The sequence below is a fragment of the Melanotaenia boesemani genome, chromosome 7 (assembly GCF_017639745.1).
Source record: "Melanotaenia boesemani isolate fMelBoe1 chromosome 7, fMelBoe1.pri, whole genome shotgun sequence".
Lineage (NCBI taxonomy): Eukaryota > Metazoa > Chordata > Actinopteri > Atheriniformes > Melanotaeniidae > Melanotaenia > Melanotaenia boesemani.
In genome coordinates, this window is record NC_055688.1 from 6,049,467 (window position 1) to 6,066,141 (window position 16,675).

The following is a 16,675-nucleotide window of genomic DNA, read 5'->3' on the forward strand; positions in this document are numbered from 1 at the left end:
TATATACATATATATATGTTTAATACTTGGGATTGGGATTGTCGGCAACAACCCGTTTCAGAGCCGATTGTCGGGACAAATTCACTCTTAGCACACCTCAGACCACAAGATAATCGTATAGAAAAATCTTATAAGACTCAGGATAAGCGGGTGTTTGCTGTCCTTGGTCGGGAAAGGGGAACATCGGGACAAAAGCAGCCCAGTAATCTTTGTGTGAGCCCAGCTTTAGTCCATGGTGGATGGAACCTTGGCCAGGCATCTCCCTCTCTTCCTCAAGGGTCTTGCCCTGCTTTCTCACCCTCCCCTTGGATAGAGCCCGATGGTCTCCTCTGCGCCCAGCCTTCGAAACGTGAACCACATGTTTAATGTCTTTTCGTTTATTGCTAAATGCCCTAATTAAAACCAGTAGGAAAGTAAGCAGTTGTGTTTCGTGTTATTTTTGTTTTTATTTATTTATTTCCAATTTTACCAACACAGAACAGCTCGGAAAAGAAACAGCTTATGAGCTAACCACCGAAGATTTCACTGTGCATGCACGCTTACTTCGGAAACACAGCAGTTGCCATGGAGATCGGTGCGTTTGATTTAATGCACTGTGACATTTTCCACAAATGATCCACAGACATCAAAAGATTCCACAACTGGTCCACAGACATCAGAAGATGCTGCTTGTGCTGGAATGGCATGAACAAGAAATTACACCAACGAAACTCCACACATTATTGTAGATGGCTATAACACTTTCAACATGATTTAAACATCTAAGTTATTTTCTACAGACATTTTAAATAAAAACTGAGAGACAAAACAGTCCGTTTTTTTTTTAAGTAATAATGCAGAGAAAACTTCTTTTATCCAAAGAAATGGGACACTGAAGATGTTTTTCCACAGAAAATCAGAAAAACGCCCAGTGATGAAGATTTTCAGACTCAGGGTGAGGAGGCACCATGTCAGGAAGAAGAAGCAGCTGCAGGACCTCCACGAAAGCTTTAAAATGTATGAAGTGAGAGAGACATTATGGTTTTGGCAAGACTTTAAAACTACTTTCACCCCTGGTTGGCCCTGTGATGGACTGGCGACCTGTCCAGGGTGTACCCTGCTTCTCTACTACAAATTGCTGGGATAGACTCCAGCTTCCCCGTGACCCTGAATTGGACTAAGCCGTAAAGAAAATGGATGGATAGATGAATGAATGCAGTACAAAACTAACCTGACCCAGAGATAACATAACAACAACAAAACCAGAACCAGAAAACCTGCAGAACCTTCTTCCAGTCTGGATTTGATCAGACTCAAAAAACTCAGAGACTTTTGGGGCTTGTGAGGCTTCTGATCCGTGACGATGTGAAAGAAGAGAGACGTCTTTGGTGAGACTCTGATGGACAGATGAGTGTGGAGAGAACATGGCGCTGTAATTAATTCGGTGAAAACCCTCTCCTGCGGTTTTTCTGCATGAGGAAGGTTCCTTCTTCTGAAGACACTGCCTCCTGTTGTGTTTGGGTTTGGGTGGAGAGGCAGCTGACTGGTGGAGGAGATGGACTGTGAGACAAGGCTGCTTCTGTGTTAACTTTACTGTTTTCCAATAAAAGCCTCTTTTCACAGGATTGTTTTTTAGATTATGTAAAGGCTATTGACTCCCACTAGTAAAAAGACTTTAAACTACTGTGTGAGGAGATGAGTGCAGGCTGGTGGAGGGAAGGGGGGTGTTTATTTATGGGACAGTAAAGTGAAATAGAGAATGGAGGGTGGGGAGGCTTTTACTGAAGGAAATCAGACATGTGTTCATTATGTGTGACATAAACCTCTAAAGTGCATCTTCTAGTTCGTTTTTGTGTGTTATGAGTTCAGTTCAGTCAGACTTTCTACAGAGTCAGCTTCACATAATGATTATAGAAACACTCATAGCAGTCTTTCAGTCATAGATGCTGGAAAACTGGTTGTTCTGCAGTACCTGGATGTATTTCCTCAGCTTAGACAGATGTTTTATGACTCTGTTCCTGCGCAGAGGCGGGTAGAGTAGCCAAAAAAGTAAACTCAAGTAAGAGTAGCGTTACTTCAGGATAACATTACTCAAGTAGAAGTAAAAAATAGTAAAAGAAACAATAACTCAAGTAAGAGTAAAAATGTATTTGGGGAAAAAACTACTTACTGAGTAACTGATTGTAACATCTGATTAATTTGTTTATTAAATCATATAAGAAACACAAAATATACAACAATTATAAAAGAATTTGTTTTTATCCTTCTTCATGTTGTTGTTAAACCCTTTTGTTAATAGAAAAAATATGTCTATATTACGTATAAATATGTCTTCAAATAAAATGTCTGTAGAGACACAGAAAATTAAGCCATTAAAATAAACACAAGTTAAATCAAAGTTTGGTGATTCATGGTTTAAATCTGAGAGCACAATGACAAACTATTGTGGTTCGCCACACTTCTGTAACTAATTATTCAGCAGAACTAATTTCACAAAGTTATTTTTAACATCTAGCTCAGTGGTTCTCAAACTTTTCGTTCAGGGACCCCTTTTCATTGAAAACAATAAAGTCAAGCCCCCCTCCTCCCAAAGGAAAAAAAACATATGTAACAAGGAAATGTGCCACAAAATTGTCTTGTTTGGTGGAGAAATAGTGTGGTGTCTTTAGTTTATTGGCTGCTACTTGAGTTTAAACAGTGTCAGTGGTGGAGGGAAGTATTAACTCCTCTGTGAGGCTTTTTAGGCCAGAAAACTCTGCATGCTACTTATACGAGGCAAGTTGAGCATTTGATGAGGCAGATACCGCTTTAATGCAAAAAGCTATGCTATTTTTAGCAGTTTAGAAGTTTATTTCTGAAGTAATCACAAGCTTTTCTTTGCATTCAGGATGAGAAATTCCCCAAGTGGCTTCATACTGTCAGGTGCTGATAGTTTGAGACATACGACACACTCCAGTCTCTCTTCATTACTTGCCTGTCAAACCCAGGGCGAGATGTGTTTGTCATCTTCTTGTCTTTTTCATTTTTTGTTTGTTAGGCTGTTGAAGTGTCTGTGGCTTATTCATCTTTGTTTTTCTGTTTGTACTTTTGAAAGTTTGAAACTATATGTTTTATTTAACCTGTGTCATGATTTGGGTTTTTGTTTGATTTGATGTTGCTGAAGTTTCTGTTCTGGTTTCCTGTTTTATTTTGTAGTTTATCCCTTTCTGTCGTACACCCTGTTTTACGTCCTGTTCTCTACACACCTGGTTTCATTTGCTAATTTGCTTTACCTGCTCCTCGTTAGTTTGTTCTCCCCAGGTTGGTTTCTTTTGTTCGTTGCCAGATCGTTGTCGTTTGCCCATTGTCGTCCCAGCAGTAGCTCTGTGTCTCTGTTTTAGTTTTCCAGCCTTTGTTACCTGAAGTAATTTTCATTAAAACCTTTAATTCCTGCACCTGTCTGCCTCCTACCTCTTTTCCCTGCATGTGGGTTTTCGGTTTGGGAACCACTGTTGTAGCTTATATTTTTATTATATATGCTAAAAATTCTACATTTAATAAAACAGGTAAATACTGATATAATGTTTTTAATCAACCATAAACCATTTATAATTTGTAATAGTTGGTGGGAATGTATAATGGTCTGATTAACTTATGCAGGTTTTTAGCTAAATTTTACAAGCATTAAAGGGTCGATATGAAAGACGTCTTTTTAAGACTGGGATTCTGGCACCTAACAAGACCAGCATCCACCTAACCACACCCCCAAAAAAACTGTTTCTAATCTGTTTCCTCAGGTTAGACGTTGCTTTGTTTGGGCGGATACAGAAGACACAGCATTATATCGCTGTTCTTTTCTCACTGTGTCAGTGAAACGTTTTATATATGAGGCCAGTGTTCATTCTTAGTTTTAGTATTACAAGACAGTCTGCTATTTTTAATTTTCATTCCTGTCTGGTATGAAGCGTTTATGCTGCTATGGTGAACGTGTTGGAGATCACTGGTTGCACGTCTCTCTGGCAAAAATAAATCTAACTGAATAAATCGTTAAAAAAAACAAAAGTAAAAAAAAAAACAACAAAAAAAGGAAGTAACAAGAAGTTCAATGTTGCCCACCATAGCATAGTATAGAAGAGTAGAGGTTTCTTCTTGAAAAATTAGTACTCAAATAAAGTAAAAAGAGCTGAGCTCAGCTGTTGATACAACAGCTTTCTGATTCTGTACAAACTAAAGATGTTCGGAGTGAGTACGGCTCATCTTTTAAGCAGCTGCCGGCTGGTATTTTCCAGCAGAGTTTGTGAGATCTTCTGCTTCACATCTGTCCAGGAAACTTCTGACAGAGTTGCAGCTGAAAGCTGATAATCAGAGTCCTTTCAGGTAGGATGGGCCAAGTAGGGAGAAACAGAGCTCTTAATAGTGAGCTTGTGGTACACCTCCATCAAGAAGTTACAATAAAACAAGAAGCATCAGAAATCTGACTGAACTTCATCTTCATACTCTGGGTCATAATAATTAAACTGCAATCAAACTGAAGCCGGTGTAGAGCAGCTGTCATCAAAACCAGATATGTACTAAACCAGGCAGTTTGTGTTTGCAAACCATAAACAGTAAATGGATAGGATACCAGTATTTTCTGCCGTCCTGCATGACATACCCAAAATAAATTAAATACACACCACCGAGTACAAAAGTGTGTACACAATTACGTCGTTGGAACTAGATGTGACCGTGTGTCCAACTTTTGCACTGGTGGTGGTGTAGTAGATAAGGCTTGTATGTATAATCTACAGAAAACTGAGAAATATGAGATTTACTACCAGAAGTGTCAGAATCAAGAATACGTGTTACTGTGTCAGAGCAAAGTCACCAGGAACACAGTAGAAAATGTAAATGTTTGTTGCGTCCAGTGGAAAATATCAGTGAGGATAGCAGCACCAGTTCAGTCCAGGAGAAGCAGTAAAGTCATGGCTGATGAGGAACTGTGCTGCAGTAGAACGTAAAAAACCTGAAGCAGTTTTCCAGATGTTTTAATTGAGGTGTTAAGCAGGTAATATTTCAGGCAGCCATTGGAAGCTGCTAGCTCCCAGGGTTTCTGTCCCACAGTGATGAGACAGACCTCTTTGTAATCAGCAGAGGTCTCTGCTGTCATGTGACGTCTTGTTGTGTGGTTTTGCTTTAAGTGGAGAAAATAGCAGAAGCTTTAAAGTGGACAGAGATGTTCTCGTGTTTTTTCTTACATTCTCATATAACTGCTTGGAGTTTGAACTGTGTTTGGTTTGGATACAAATGGTTGAGAGTCTTTTAGCTGAGTTTCTCCTGTCATGTTGCTATGCTACATGTTAGCATTGCTGCTTCCTGGTGTGTCCAAACATCCTATGTACTGTAGGGATGTAGCAATATATCGATCTACATCGATCATATGGCCAATGAGCCAATGACATTGATCCAAAATGCAAACATACTTAAAAAATTAATATGATAGCAGTATGTACTCCAGTATGTTGTTTTCAGCTTATTACTAGTCTGTCTTTATTATAATATAATACAATATAATATAATATAATATAATATAATATAATATAATATAATATAATATAATATGTGTTTTTAATTTAAATTGCTTAAATTAAATACCTAAGCTCAAGAATAAAAAGGTTAAGTTATATTCTAGTTATATTCATAGTTGCGGTTTGTGATATTGATATGAATGTAAATTAACTGTTTGGAAAATTACCTGTGACAGTCGTTTCCATAATCAGTCGTATGGCTCCTAAATCGATATCGAATCAAATGTGGATTATGTCTGAATTCTAGTCATTGGCAAACATTGAATCCCTGGCCCCTAAATTGATATCATATCTTATTGTTGATCAAGCCAGGGATTTTACACCCCCCTATTCTAGTGCTGGTTAATTTTAATTTAATTTAATTAATTTAATTTAATTTAATTTAATTTATTTTAATTTAATTTACTTTATTTAATTTAATTTAATTTAATTTATTTTGGGGCCTTTTTAACCAGTGTTTTAGATGTTTTTTTGTTTTTTTTTTTTACTGGCTTTATTAATTTTATTTATGTACTTATTTTTACTCTCATTGTTTAGTCTTGATGCTTTATTTGTGTAATTTCATTTTTAAGTCGTGTTTTTCCCCAGGACAGCCCTTCCTTACTGTGGGTTTTGTCGATGTAACAACCTTTTTTGTTTTGTTTTTATTTTTGTACAGCACCTTAAGCTACACGATGTATGAAAAGTGCTATATAAATAAAGATTGAAAATAAAATATTTAGATGCATTATTTTCACACGAGCCAAAAACACTGACCATAAACCATGATTTTAATGCAGCTTTCATCCATTTGCATTATAGTAGAAAACCTTTCAGTCTGGACTCAGTGTTTTTTAGGAATCCAGAGCAGATTTCTGGGCTCAGATAAAACTCTTCCTCGTGTTAATATTTCTGCCCATACCGAAGATTTCTTGCTAACAAACCCACCACATCAGTCCCTCTGACGGGTGTAGCATGCTTCAGTCTGAAAATGAGGAGGCTAAAACCTGCTGGACAACAAGCTTCTGAAGTCCAGATGAAAGATGGGTCCAAACATTAACTGGTTAATATTTATGATCCACACTTGCCGTTGGCTCTGGAGTGAGATCTACTGCAGATGGTCTGCTTAACATTTCAGTACATTTCCCCTCACGTTGAGTTAATGTTAACCCGCCCCTCCCTCCTGGTCAGTTATTGGATATAGTTACAGACATCATGATTCTCTCCTGTCTCATCTGGTTATTTTAGATAAAAGGAATTCTATAAAGAAAAACCTGAACTGGAAGTTACTAGGTCATTTTAGATTCTCTTTAGTAAATTTGTAATAATGAGTTTGGACTAAACCAATATGTTCTTGCTTAGCTTTTCTCATCTTGCTTTGTTAATGTAAAAAAAAGAGCTTCCACACATGCAGCAGCTTCTCCTCCAGCTGCCATGTTACTGGGATATTTCGGACATGTTTTCTCTGGTGAATAATGAATGGTGGGACTTGTTTTCATCACTTTCAGTTAACTTCTTGATGCTAAATTTGAAACAAACTACTTCAGGCCTCTTTAAATTTTTTATTTTTTAGTTTAAATTTTTTATTTACTACTTTTGTGTATTTATTTTTGTATTATTCATTTTAATTTTTGTATGTATTTATTGTTATTTAATTAATGCTTCATTATATTTTATTTTATTCCAATACTTTTTTTTACAATTCTTTCTTATTTATTTTACAATTGTAAATAGATTTAGGTGTAAAGAACTTTATATTGTTAGTATTCTTATCTATTTGTTTTTAGTCGACACATTTTTAATGTCTTTGTAAATGTAATTTTAATTTGGTCTCCCTTTTGTCTGATTTGAATCATTTTGCTTTTTGATTAAATTTATTTATTCGTGAGCTGTACGGTGGTTTGGTGGACCGTTCGAGCCTCAGCCTTGCTGTGTGGTGTTTGCATGTTCTCCCCGTGTGTGTGCGTGGGCTCTCTCTGGGTTTTAATTATTTTGTTATTTACTTATATTTAACTAGTTGTCTTATTTCAGTTTTTACTAAACTGCATATTTATTTATTTACTTTGATTTAATCCTATGATACTGTGACACTTTTAAAACTTAATTATGTTACAACTTTTTATCTGTCTGTAGTTTCTCTTCACACTGAGTCATTTTTCAGTTTGTACTTCCTCATCTTTGAGTCTATTCTTTTTATTTGTTTGTTTTTCTTGTTTTTTTTTTTAAACATTCACTCAAGTCTGATTGCTTGAAATGTATTAATTGTGTGAAGAAAAGAGGAAAATAAATTATAATCTATAAGTTTAAAGGTAAAGAAAAAAAGTCTTTTTGGTTCTGTGTTTTGATCTGTTATTGTGTGTTTTTATGGAATTAAATAAATAAAAACTGGTGTGTAACGGGTGGATGCTGAGTCGTTCTTCTGTTGTCGGGGTTGAAACAGGAAGTCAGGCGATGGAGTGTGTCTGTAAATATTGAGCTGTGTGTGTTTGCCAAACCTCATCTGCACACACTTATTCCGTGTTTCTGGGAGTGTTGGAAATTTATGGAGCGCTGTGTTTTTCCCACCACACAGTCTGAAGGTATGGATGGAAACCTGCAGTGTTAAACCTTTAATCCTGTAATCATGTGACAGAAACATGCTGGATGTGTTTCCTGCTGTCAGTGAAGCAGTCGTCTTTAATCTGCTGCTCTGTGTGCACGTTCTGCGTGCACGCTCGCTCAGAGGTGATGAAGATGAGGAGGAAGCTGCTGGTTATCAGCTGACAGTTCAGTCTGCAGGTTCCCATCACATCCTCCCCACCTTAACATGACTTTACTACTACTTTAGTTGTTCCTGTTTAACACACACACAGATTTTGTTCAGGTGTGTGTTGATGGTGTAGGTTAACATGTCCTTTCTCCTCCTCTTCCTCCGTAGGTGGAGGACGAAGCAGAACCTGGACTACTGCTTCCTGATGATGTACGCTCAGTCTAAAGGAACTTATTATGTGCAGGTAAAGAAACGCAGAGTTTTACAGGAAGAGGTGGAGCCTGTTTGTGTCCTTCACCTGCAGTGTGTTAAATTATTCACCATTTACCTTGTTTTTTTAAACTTGTCCTGTCCAGCCTTGTAGCAAACAGAATAATAGCCAGGTTGCTGTGTTGTGCCGAACAAATTTGCTCTTCCAAGGGGAGGTTTATGGGTTTAAGGCTCCTCTTGATTATCTGATTCATTTATTTATTTATTTACTTTGAATCATGGAATCTATGTAATCTTGCTGGACCTGACCGGAGGAGACAGATAAAGAAGGAAGACAGGAAAAAGAATCAAAAAGGAAAGAAGAAAGAGGAGACAAAACACAACAGATAAAAGGCAACAACCCGTCAATCCAAACTATCACCAGACAACCAACTTACCCTTAAAACTCAGCAGCTTTGCTTATATTAACATTAATGTTTATTCTGACTCCATATAGTAAATCCACAATGAGTAATCCAGGGTAACACCATTATTTATCACATTTGCATATTAAAAAGATCAATAACACGACTATGTTGCTAAGAGACCTCTATTTTGACCAGGAAATGATGATGAAGCCACTTCCTGTCAAACTTTCCACCAATCAGAGAGCTTAGATTGACGGTAACGTCCAATCAGGAGCAGCCAAATATCAACCAGTGACCAGAAAGTTCTATGTGTGTGTAAAAGAAGAAAAGAAATTATCCTCTATGGCTGGAATGAAGCCAAGAAGACGTTTTAGATGCAGAGTGGCACCAAAAGCCGGCTGAGCTGGAGTTGGTTTAGTGAGGACAGCAGGTAAATAGTAGCAGGAATAACTGGAAATGAGGAAAAAGTGTAAACATGTAAATAGTTTCTGTTGTGTGTTTGTTTCAATAACAATATTTTTTCTTCTGAAAGCCAAGACTTGAGATAATGATGTGCAGATGAGAAAAGGTTTGGTCACTGTTGATCTGTGTGTTATTTCTACAAAGTTCTGTTAGCAATAAATTCTGCTTTCTTCTTCTTGTCGGCCTTTATGCTGCTAAATCTATTCATACATTCATTTTACATCATTTTAGCCTCATAATCTGACAGCTGAGGCTGTCTTATGGTTGAAGTTTTAAGGATTAATATTTGTTGCGATCACAGAACAGTGAGATCTGCACCATCACACATGAAAAATGAACACGTTAGATTTAGTCTTTTTTTATATCTCATCATTAATTTACATGGGTTTCTTCATGGTTTTGGTTTGTAGTGGATCTTCTGGGTTCTGTATCTCATTTTAACTCATTTATCACACGAAGAATAAAAATAAGAATTACACAGCTTAATGAACAAACCAGATTTAAACAGAGAGTCTTCTGAATTCTCTGGATTTAATTTCAATATTGATTATTGACAAACTGAATGTGGTCAGTAATTGCTTTTTTGTCTTTTTCTTGTTTAATTTTTGTTTCCATTTGTTTTCTTTATTTTTCCTTGTGTCTCATTTGACCTCCTTTTTATATGTGTCCATTTCTGTGACGCTGCCACAAATTAACCACAAAGAAACAAACACATAAAAATGACTATTTCAGATTACGGTGAGTTACATAACTTAGATATATGGAATAAAATAGGTTACAAAAACTCTCTATCTTTACTTAAAGCAGGTCAGACTTCAGGTTTTATAGTAGTTTGTTCCAGATATCAGCAGACAAACTAAATGTTTTTGTGCTCCTGATTCTTCAGGTGGTAAAAGTTTTGGTGACTGGTTTAATATGGCTGGTCTACTTTCATTCAGTTGTGTTTCTTCAGCCACTTCACAGTTGGTGATCACTTTTTGGTTCATCTTTGCACTTAGTTATTGATAAGTGATTTCATGTCCAGAAGTCTTATACTATACTAACTAGTATTAGTACTAGCACATGAGCAGTGGACTTTGAAAAAACTGGTAGGTAGGCAGGTAGGTGTCGCTGGTGGCAGGTAAGTGACGCTAATGCTGTAGGTGACGTAGTTCCGGGGGAGACGGCAGATTCAAACTAGGCGCGCCCAAACATTTCTACTTTCATTCGATTGTATTTTGTGCCAACTTAATCAAAAAATATTCTTTAAAGTAGGACTATAGTGTCTTTAAAAGGTACACTCTGGAGCACAGCGGGGAGGATTTGGCCAGCCTGACAGATTTTATAGATCGTTGTTACGACAGAATCGTCATGGGGAAACCAAACAACACCTCCACCCCCTCCACCTCATCTAAATCCAAGAGACAGCGAAATGAGGATTCACCTGGAGCTATTTCACCACCGGGGAACGACTCAACAGATGTTCTGATCTCCATAGATAAGAAACTCAGTAGTTTTGATGCGCGTTTGAGTCTGGTAGAAATTCTCCACAAAGAGTTCCAGGCGCTACGTGAATCATTAGAATTCAGCCAGAAGCAGGTGGAAAGTCTGGCTGCAGAAAATGCCGGTCTCAGAGAGACAGTAAAATCCCTCACCGAGGGCTTGACCCGTCTCTCAGATGAAAATAAGAAGATTAAGGAAACGGTGATCGATCTGCAGGCGCGGAGCATGAGAGAGAACCTGGTATTTGCAGGGATTCCAGAGCAGACGGAGGAGGACCCCGAGACCACGGTGAAAAACTTCATCAAAACCCACCTGAAGCTCCCGGAGGAAACGGTGAAAAACATCTCCTTTCACAGAGTCCATCGGCTCGGCGGGAGGAAACCCGGGTCCAGCAGACCAAGACCCATCGTAGCGAAGTTCGTCAGCTTCAAACAGAAGGAGCAGGTGAAGAACCAGGGCCGCGAACTGAAGGGGACCAACTTCGGAGTAAACGACCAATATCCGAGAGAGATTCTGGACCGACGGAGAGTCCTGTTTCCCATCAGAAGGAAATCTATGGCTAATGGCGCTCGCGCTGTCATCGCGGTGGATAAACTGTTTATTAATGGACAACTGTACCGCGACCCGGACGTCACTCCGTGGCTCTTCTGATCCCAGGTGCTGTATGTCAATCTCTCCAAATGATCACTCTTAACTCGCCATTATAGATCACTGACAGTAGAACACACTGCTCGTCTCACCACAGCCTCTACATCTAGATCGATGTATTTTTTTCTGTTTTGTTTTTATATTTCACACAAATACTTTTCTCACTTTTCACTATCTTTCACGCTTTCACTGTTAATTGTAATCCAGCTCGTAATATCAGCAGCGCACGCGGCCGGTCGAAAAACCGTCAGGACGCACAGCCGCACCATACATGATAAATATAAACACTCGCGTTTTATGTATGAGAGAACACGCATTAAGGTACATATACGGACATTTAACATACGGACAAACGCGCGCAATCAGGCTGCATGCAAACACGCGCGAACACGCAAGAGGGGCGCACAAAGACACACGCGTCAGTAACACGCATGAAGCATTAAACCGTTCACAATAACCATGTTAAAAATCGTCTGTTGGAATGTACATGGAGCCGGTTCCAGGGAGAAGCGGTTGAAGATCTTTAATAAATTACAGGAGCTGCAGGCTGACATTGTCTTACTACAAGAGACTCATTTAACAAACTCAACCATAGATCTTCTTCAAACAGCTCAGTTTCCTCATGTTTACTCAGCTTGTTACAATTCTAGGCAAAGAGGAGTAGCTACTCTTATTAATAAGAGACTAAATTTTGACATAGATAGCACAGTAGCGGATCCGGAAGGCAGATTTCTGATAACTTTATTATCTATTTGTAATATCAAATTATGTATTACCAATGTGTACGGCCCCAATGCAGATGATCCCTCCTTTTTCCACTCCCTGTTTGCTACACTCCAGAATTATTCAGATAACAGAATAGTGCTAGCTGGTGATTTTAATGTAGTCTTGACTGAACAAGATCGCTGCAGCACATCAGGTAGTCATCGAGTCTGGCAGTCGTCAGAAACTATCAAACAGTACATGAAGGATTTTGGTCTTTGCGATGCTTGGCGCTCTCACCATCCTAAACTAAGAGAATACACCTTCTTCTCTTCAGTTCACCACTCCTTCTCTAGAATAGATTATATATTAAATAGTAACTCACTAATGGGCGACATTTCAGAGACTCAGATACATCCAATCAGCATTAGCGATCACGCACCAGTTTCATTCACTCTGAGAAACAAAATAATAAACCGATTGGTAAAAGCTGGAGATTCAACACCTCTTTATTGAAAGATCCTGAGTTCATTGATTATTTTAAAAAAGAATGGTCAATTTATATAGAAAAAAATGACATGCCTGAAACTTCAGCGTGTCTCCTATGGGAAGCAGGAAAAGCAGTAATGCGAGGGAAAATAATTTCCTTCTCCTCACATAAGAAGAAGAAGGAAACAGCAAGAGTTTTAGAATTAGAACTCAGGATTAAATCATTGGAGGAGGCTTACCGCATTTCCCCCGAAGAGCACACAATGAATAATATAAGGAAAACTAAATTGCAGCTTAAAGAAATTATAGATAAAAAAACACAGTTTTTAGTGCAAAGACTTCGCTTGGAGAACTTTGAACACAGTAACAAATCTGGAAAGTTTTTAGCAAATCAACTAAAAACAAACAAGGAGAAAACAACAATCTCCTCTGTTAAAGATCAAGACGGAAACATCAGCCATGACCCAGACAAGATAAATGACACGTTTAGAAGCTTCTATAAAACATTATATGAATCACAGATTAATCCAACAGATGAACATATTGAACAATTTTTAAACAACATTAATCTACCAAAACTAAAAAATGAAAATAAAATAAATTTAGATGCACCTATTACTGTAGATGAACTCCACGAAGCTCTCCAACATATGCCCAACAATAAAGCCCCGGGTCCAGATGGTTACTCAGCAGAATTTTACAAGGAATTCTGGACAACGCTAGCTCCTACATTTTATAATATGTTGTTAGAAATACAGGAAAAACAAAAAATACCGCAAAATATGAACTTAGCTAATATAACACTATTGCTAAAACCAGGCAAAGACCCCACACTTCCATCCAGTTACCGTCCCATATCTTTAATAAATGTAGACCTGAAAATAATTAGTAAAGCTCTTGCCAGAAGGATAGAAAAAATAACCCCTCTTATAATACATCCGGACCAGACAGGTTTTATAAAAGGTCGACATTCATCTACTAACACACGTAGACTAATTAACCTCATTGATTACTCTACTTTACATAATCTAGAATCCACAATCATTTCTCTAGATGCAGAAAAAGCCTTCGACAGGGTAAACTGGAAGTTTCTATTTGCAACACTAGACAAATTTGGGTTTGGACCTTCTTTCATAGAGTGGATTAAAATATTATATAATAACCCAAATGCATGTGTGAAAACCAACGATCAAACTTCTCCAAGCTTCCGCTTACAGAGAGGCACCAGACAGGGCTGTCCACTCTCCCCCTCACTTTTTGCCATTTTCATAGAGCCGTTAGCAGCTGCTATTAGACAAAATATAGAAATTAAAGGAATCCAGGGCAAAAATATAGAACATAAAATAAGTCTTTATGCAGATGATGTATTACTCTTCCTTCAGAACTCACAAACATCACTCTCTCAGACAGTCATGGTTATTAATAAGTTCTCATCAATATCTGATTATTCTATTAACTGGTCTAAGACTACAGCCATGTCCATCAACTGTGACCTACAAAACATCCCTAATATCAAAATACAGACAGGAAACATTAGATATTTAGGTATAAATATTTCCCCCAGATTATCAGATTTAACAAAATTAAACTATGTTCAGCTACTAAAAACAATAGAAGATGATCTCTTACGGTGGAGGCGCTTACCCATCTCAATAATGGGGAGAGTTGCCACCATTAAGATGATGATCCTACCTAAAGTTAATTATTTATTTTCAATGATACCCACTAAACCCTCCACCAGTTGGTTTAAATCTCTGGACTCTTTCATATCCAAGTTTCTTTGGAAAAACAAGCCGTCACGTATCAGTCTTAAAACCTTACAGCAGACTAAAGATAGAGGAGGACTGGACCTACCAAACTTTAATAACTACTTTATAGCTAACAGGCTGCAGTACATCTCCAAGTGGCTCAAACCCAGTTATCTGGATGAGCCGTGGCTAGATGTGGAGCAGGCTTTGTGTGAGGACTTAGTCATCTCTGACCTGCCGTTCATCAGCTCAACCATTAAACCATATAAGTGCTTTAAAAGCCTTAACATCCGTTTTTCCTTAATGGCTTGGTGGGAATTCTGTAAGATAACCAGATCTTCCCTCTTTCCATGTAGACTTACACCCATCTGGAACAACCCTGACATCCTGCAGAACAAAAAGATGATAAACTTCACTCAATGGAAGACTAAAGGAATACAACAGTTAGGACAGATAATAGAAAATGGAAACTTTGTATCTTTCAACACAATTGTCTCACAGTATGGAATCAACAGCAATAAATTCTTAGAGTACCACCAACTAAAATCAATTATATGTAAGAAGTATACCCCTGTACAGTTAGACTTGCAGCTTCCTGTCAGAATAGCAGAATTCCTGAATCATAATACTCCAAAATTATTATCAAAAATATATAGATTACTTGCAAAGCTAGAAGACAGGATATCTCTCCCGACTTCAAAATGGGAAGATGATTTATCTAATAACTTTGATCAGAAAAGATGGTCGCAAATATGTTTAAACACGTTTAAAATGACTCAGAATTCAAATATACAACTAATACAATTCAAAATTCTCCATAGAACTCATTATACAGGACACAGGATGTTCAGGATGGGCCTTTCACCATCAGATATCTGCCCACACTGCTCTGAGAACACCTCTGATAGCTACATCCATGCGCTGTGGTCCTGCACACCTGTCCAAAGGTTCTGGATTAAGGTGTGTCAAGATCTCTCAAAATGGTTTAAAACTAGTTTTCCTGCAAACCCCACACTTTGCCTACTGGGCGACCTGGGTGACACCAACATAGGAATACACTCCATAAACTTGGTCCTCGCAGTCTTATGCATCGCAAAGAAAACTATTCTTGTGAACTGGAAAGATAAGAATAATTTGTCTATCCAGCAGTTTAGAAATCTCCTGTTAGATCACATCAGCATTGAGACAATGTCTGCCTCCTCCAGGAACCAGTCAGATGACTTTCATTCCCTCTGGTCCCCTGTGACTGGCTACATCACTTAATGTAGGTGGAGGATTGCGGCTTCGCTGGGATGGGGGCGGATGTGGGTGGGGGGTCCCTGGTGGCTTCAGGTCTCCGGTTGTCTCCTGGGTGGGGATCTAGGCTGCTCCGCTGCTGGGTCGGCTGGGGGTTCCGGTCTGGGCGGGCGGCATTGGGTGGGCCCCGGGGTGGGGCTGCCTCGTGGCGGTGGGGGGTGGCTGCCGGGGTGCCTGGGTCGGTGTCCGTCGGCCCCTGGCCGGGTGGCCGGTCGGGCCCGGGGTGGGCCGGGTGGGGGCCCCGGGCTCTGGGGCGTCGGGTCTCCCCCCGCTCCTGGGGGTGGGGGGTCTGCCGCTGCTGGGGGGGGCTGGGCCCGTCCGGATGTGCCGTGCCGGGGGTTGGTCCGTGCCCTGGTGCTTGGTCGCAGCCCCGGAACCTGGGTGGGGGTGTGTTTGTGTGTGGGTGTGTGTGTGTGTGTGTCTGTGGGTATGCTGGTGTGTGGGTGGGTGTAGAGGGACGTGTGTGCCGTATGTGTGTGTGGGTGTGTATGAAGGTCTGGGTGTGTGCGTGTATGTGTGTGTGTGAGTAGTGTGCGGGTGTGTGTGTGGAGGTCTATGTGGGATGTGGGTGTGTGTGAAGGTATGTATATATGAGTGTGTGCACGTGGAGGTCGAGGTGTGTGTGGAGGAGTGAAGGAGTGGGTGGAGGCGTGAGTATGTATGGAGGTGCTTGTGTGTATATGCAGGTATGTATGTGAGTGTGTGTGTAGTGGTGTATGTGTATGGAGGGGTATGAGAGTGTGTGTGTATGTGGGCACCGGTGTGTGTGTTTATAGGTATGTGCGTGACGTGTGTGTGTGGAGGTATGTGCACGTATTGAGGTGTTGGTATATAGAGGTGTGTGAGAGTGTGTGTGAGTGGCTGGGGAGAAAAAAAAAAAAAGGGGAGTGTGTGCGTTTGCAGGGGGTTAGGACGTGTCCTCTGGGGGGCGCCCTGGCTGGGTGTTGGGGGCGGGGGCCTGGGGTTCCCTTCCTTCGC

General features: G+C 39.5%; 1 protein-coding gene across 1 annotated transcript in view; it reads left to right on the forward strand.

Annotated features, from left to right (window-relative positions):
* mgat4b (alpha-1,3-mannosyl-glycoprotein 4-beta-N-acetylglucosaminyltransferase B) overlaps positions 1-16,675 on the forward strand; it is a 160,195-nt gene that overhangs the window by 90,556 nt on the left and 52,964 nt on the right. The window contains exon 7 of the mRNA XM_041989906.1: positions 8,422-8,497. Coding sequence (XP_041845840.1) covers positions 8,422-8,497 — 76 coding nt within the window. The remainder of the gene's footprint in view (positions 1-8,421; positions 8,498-16,675) is intronic.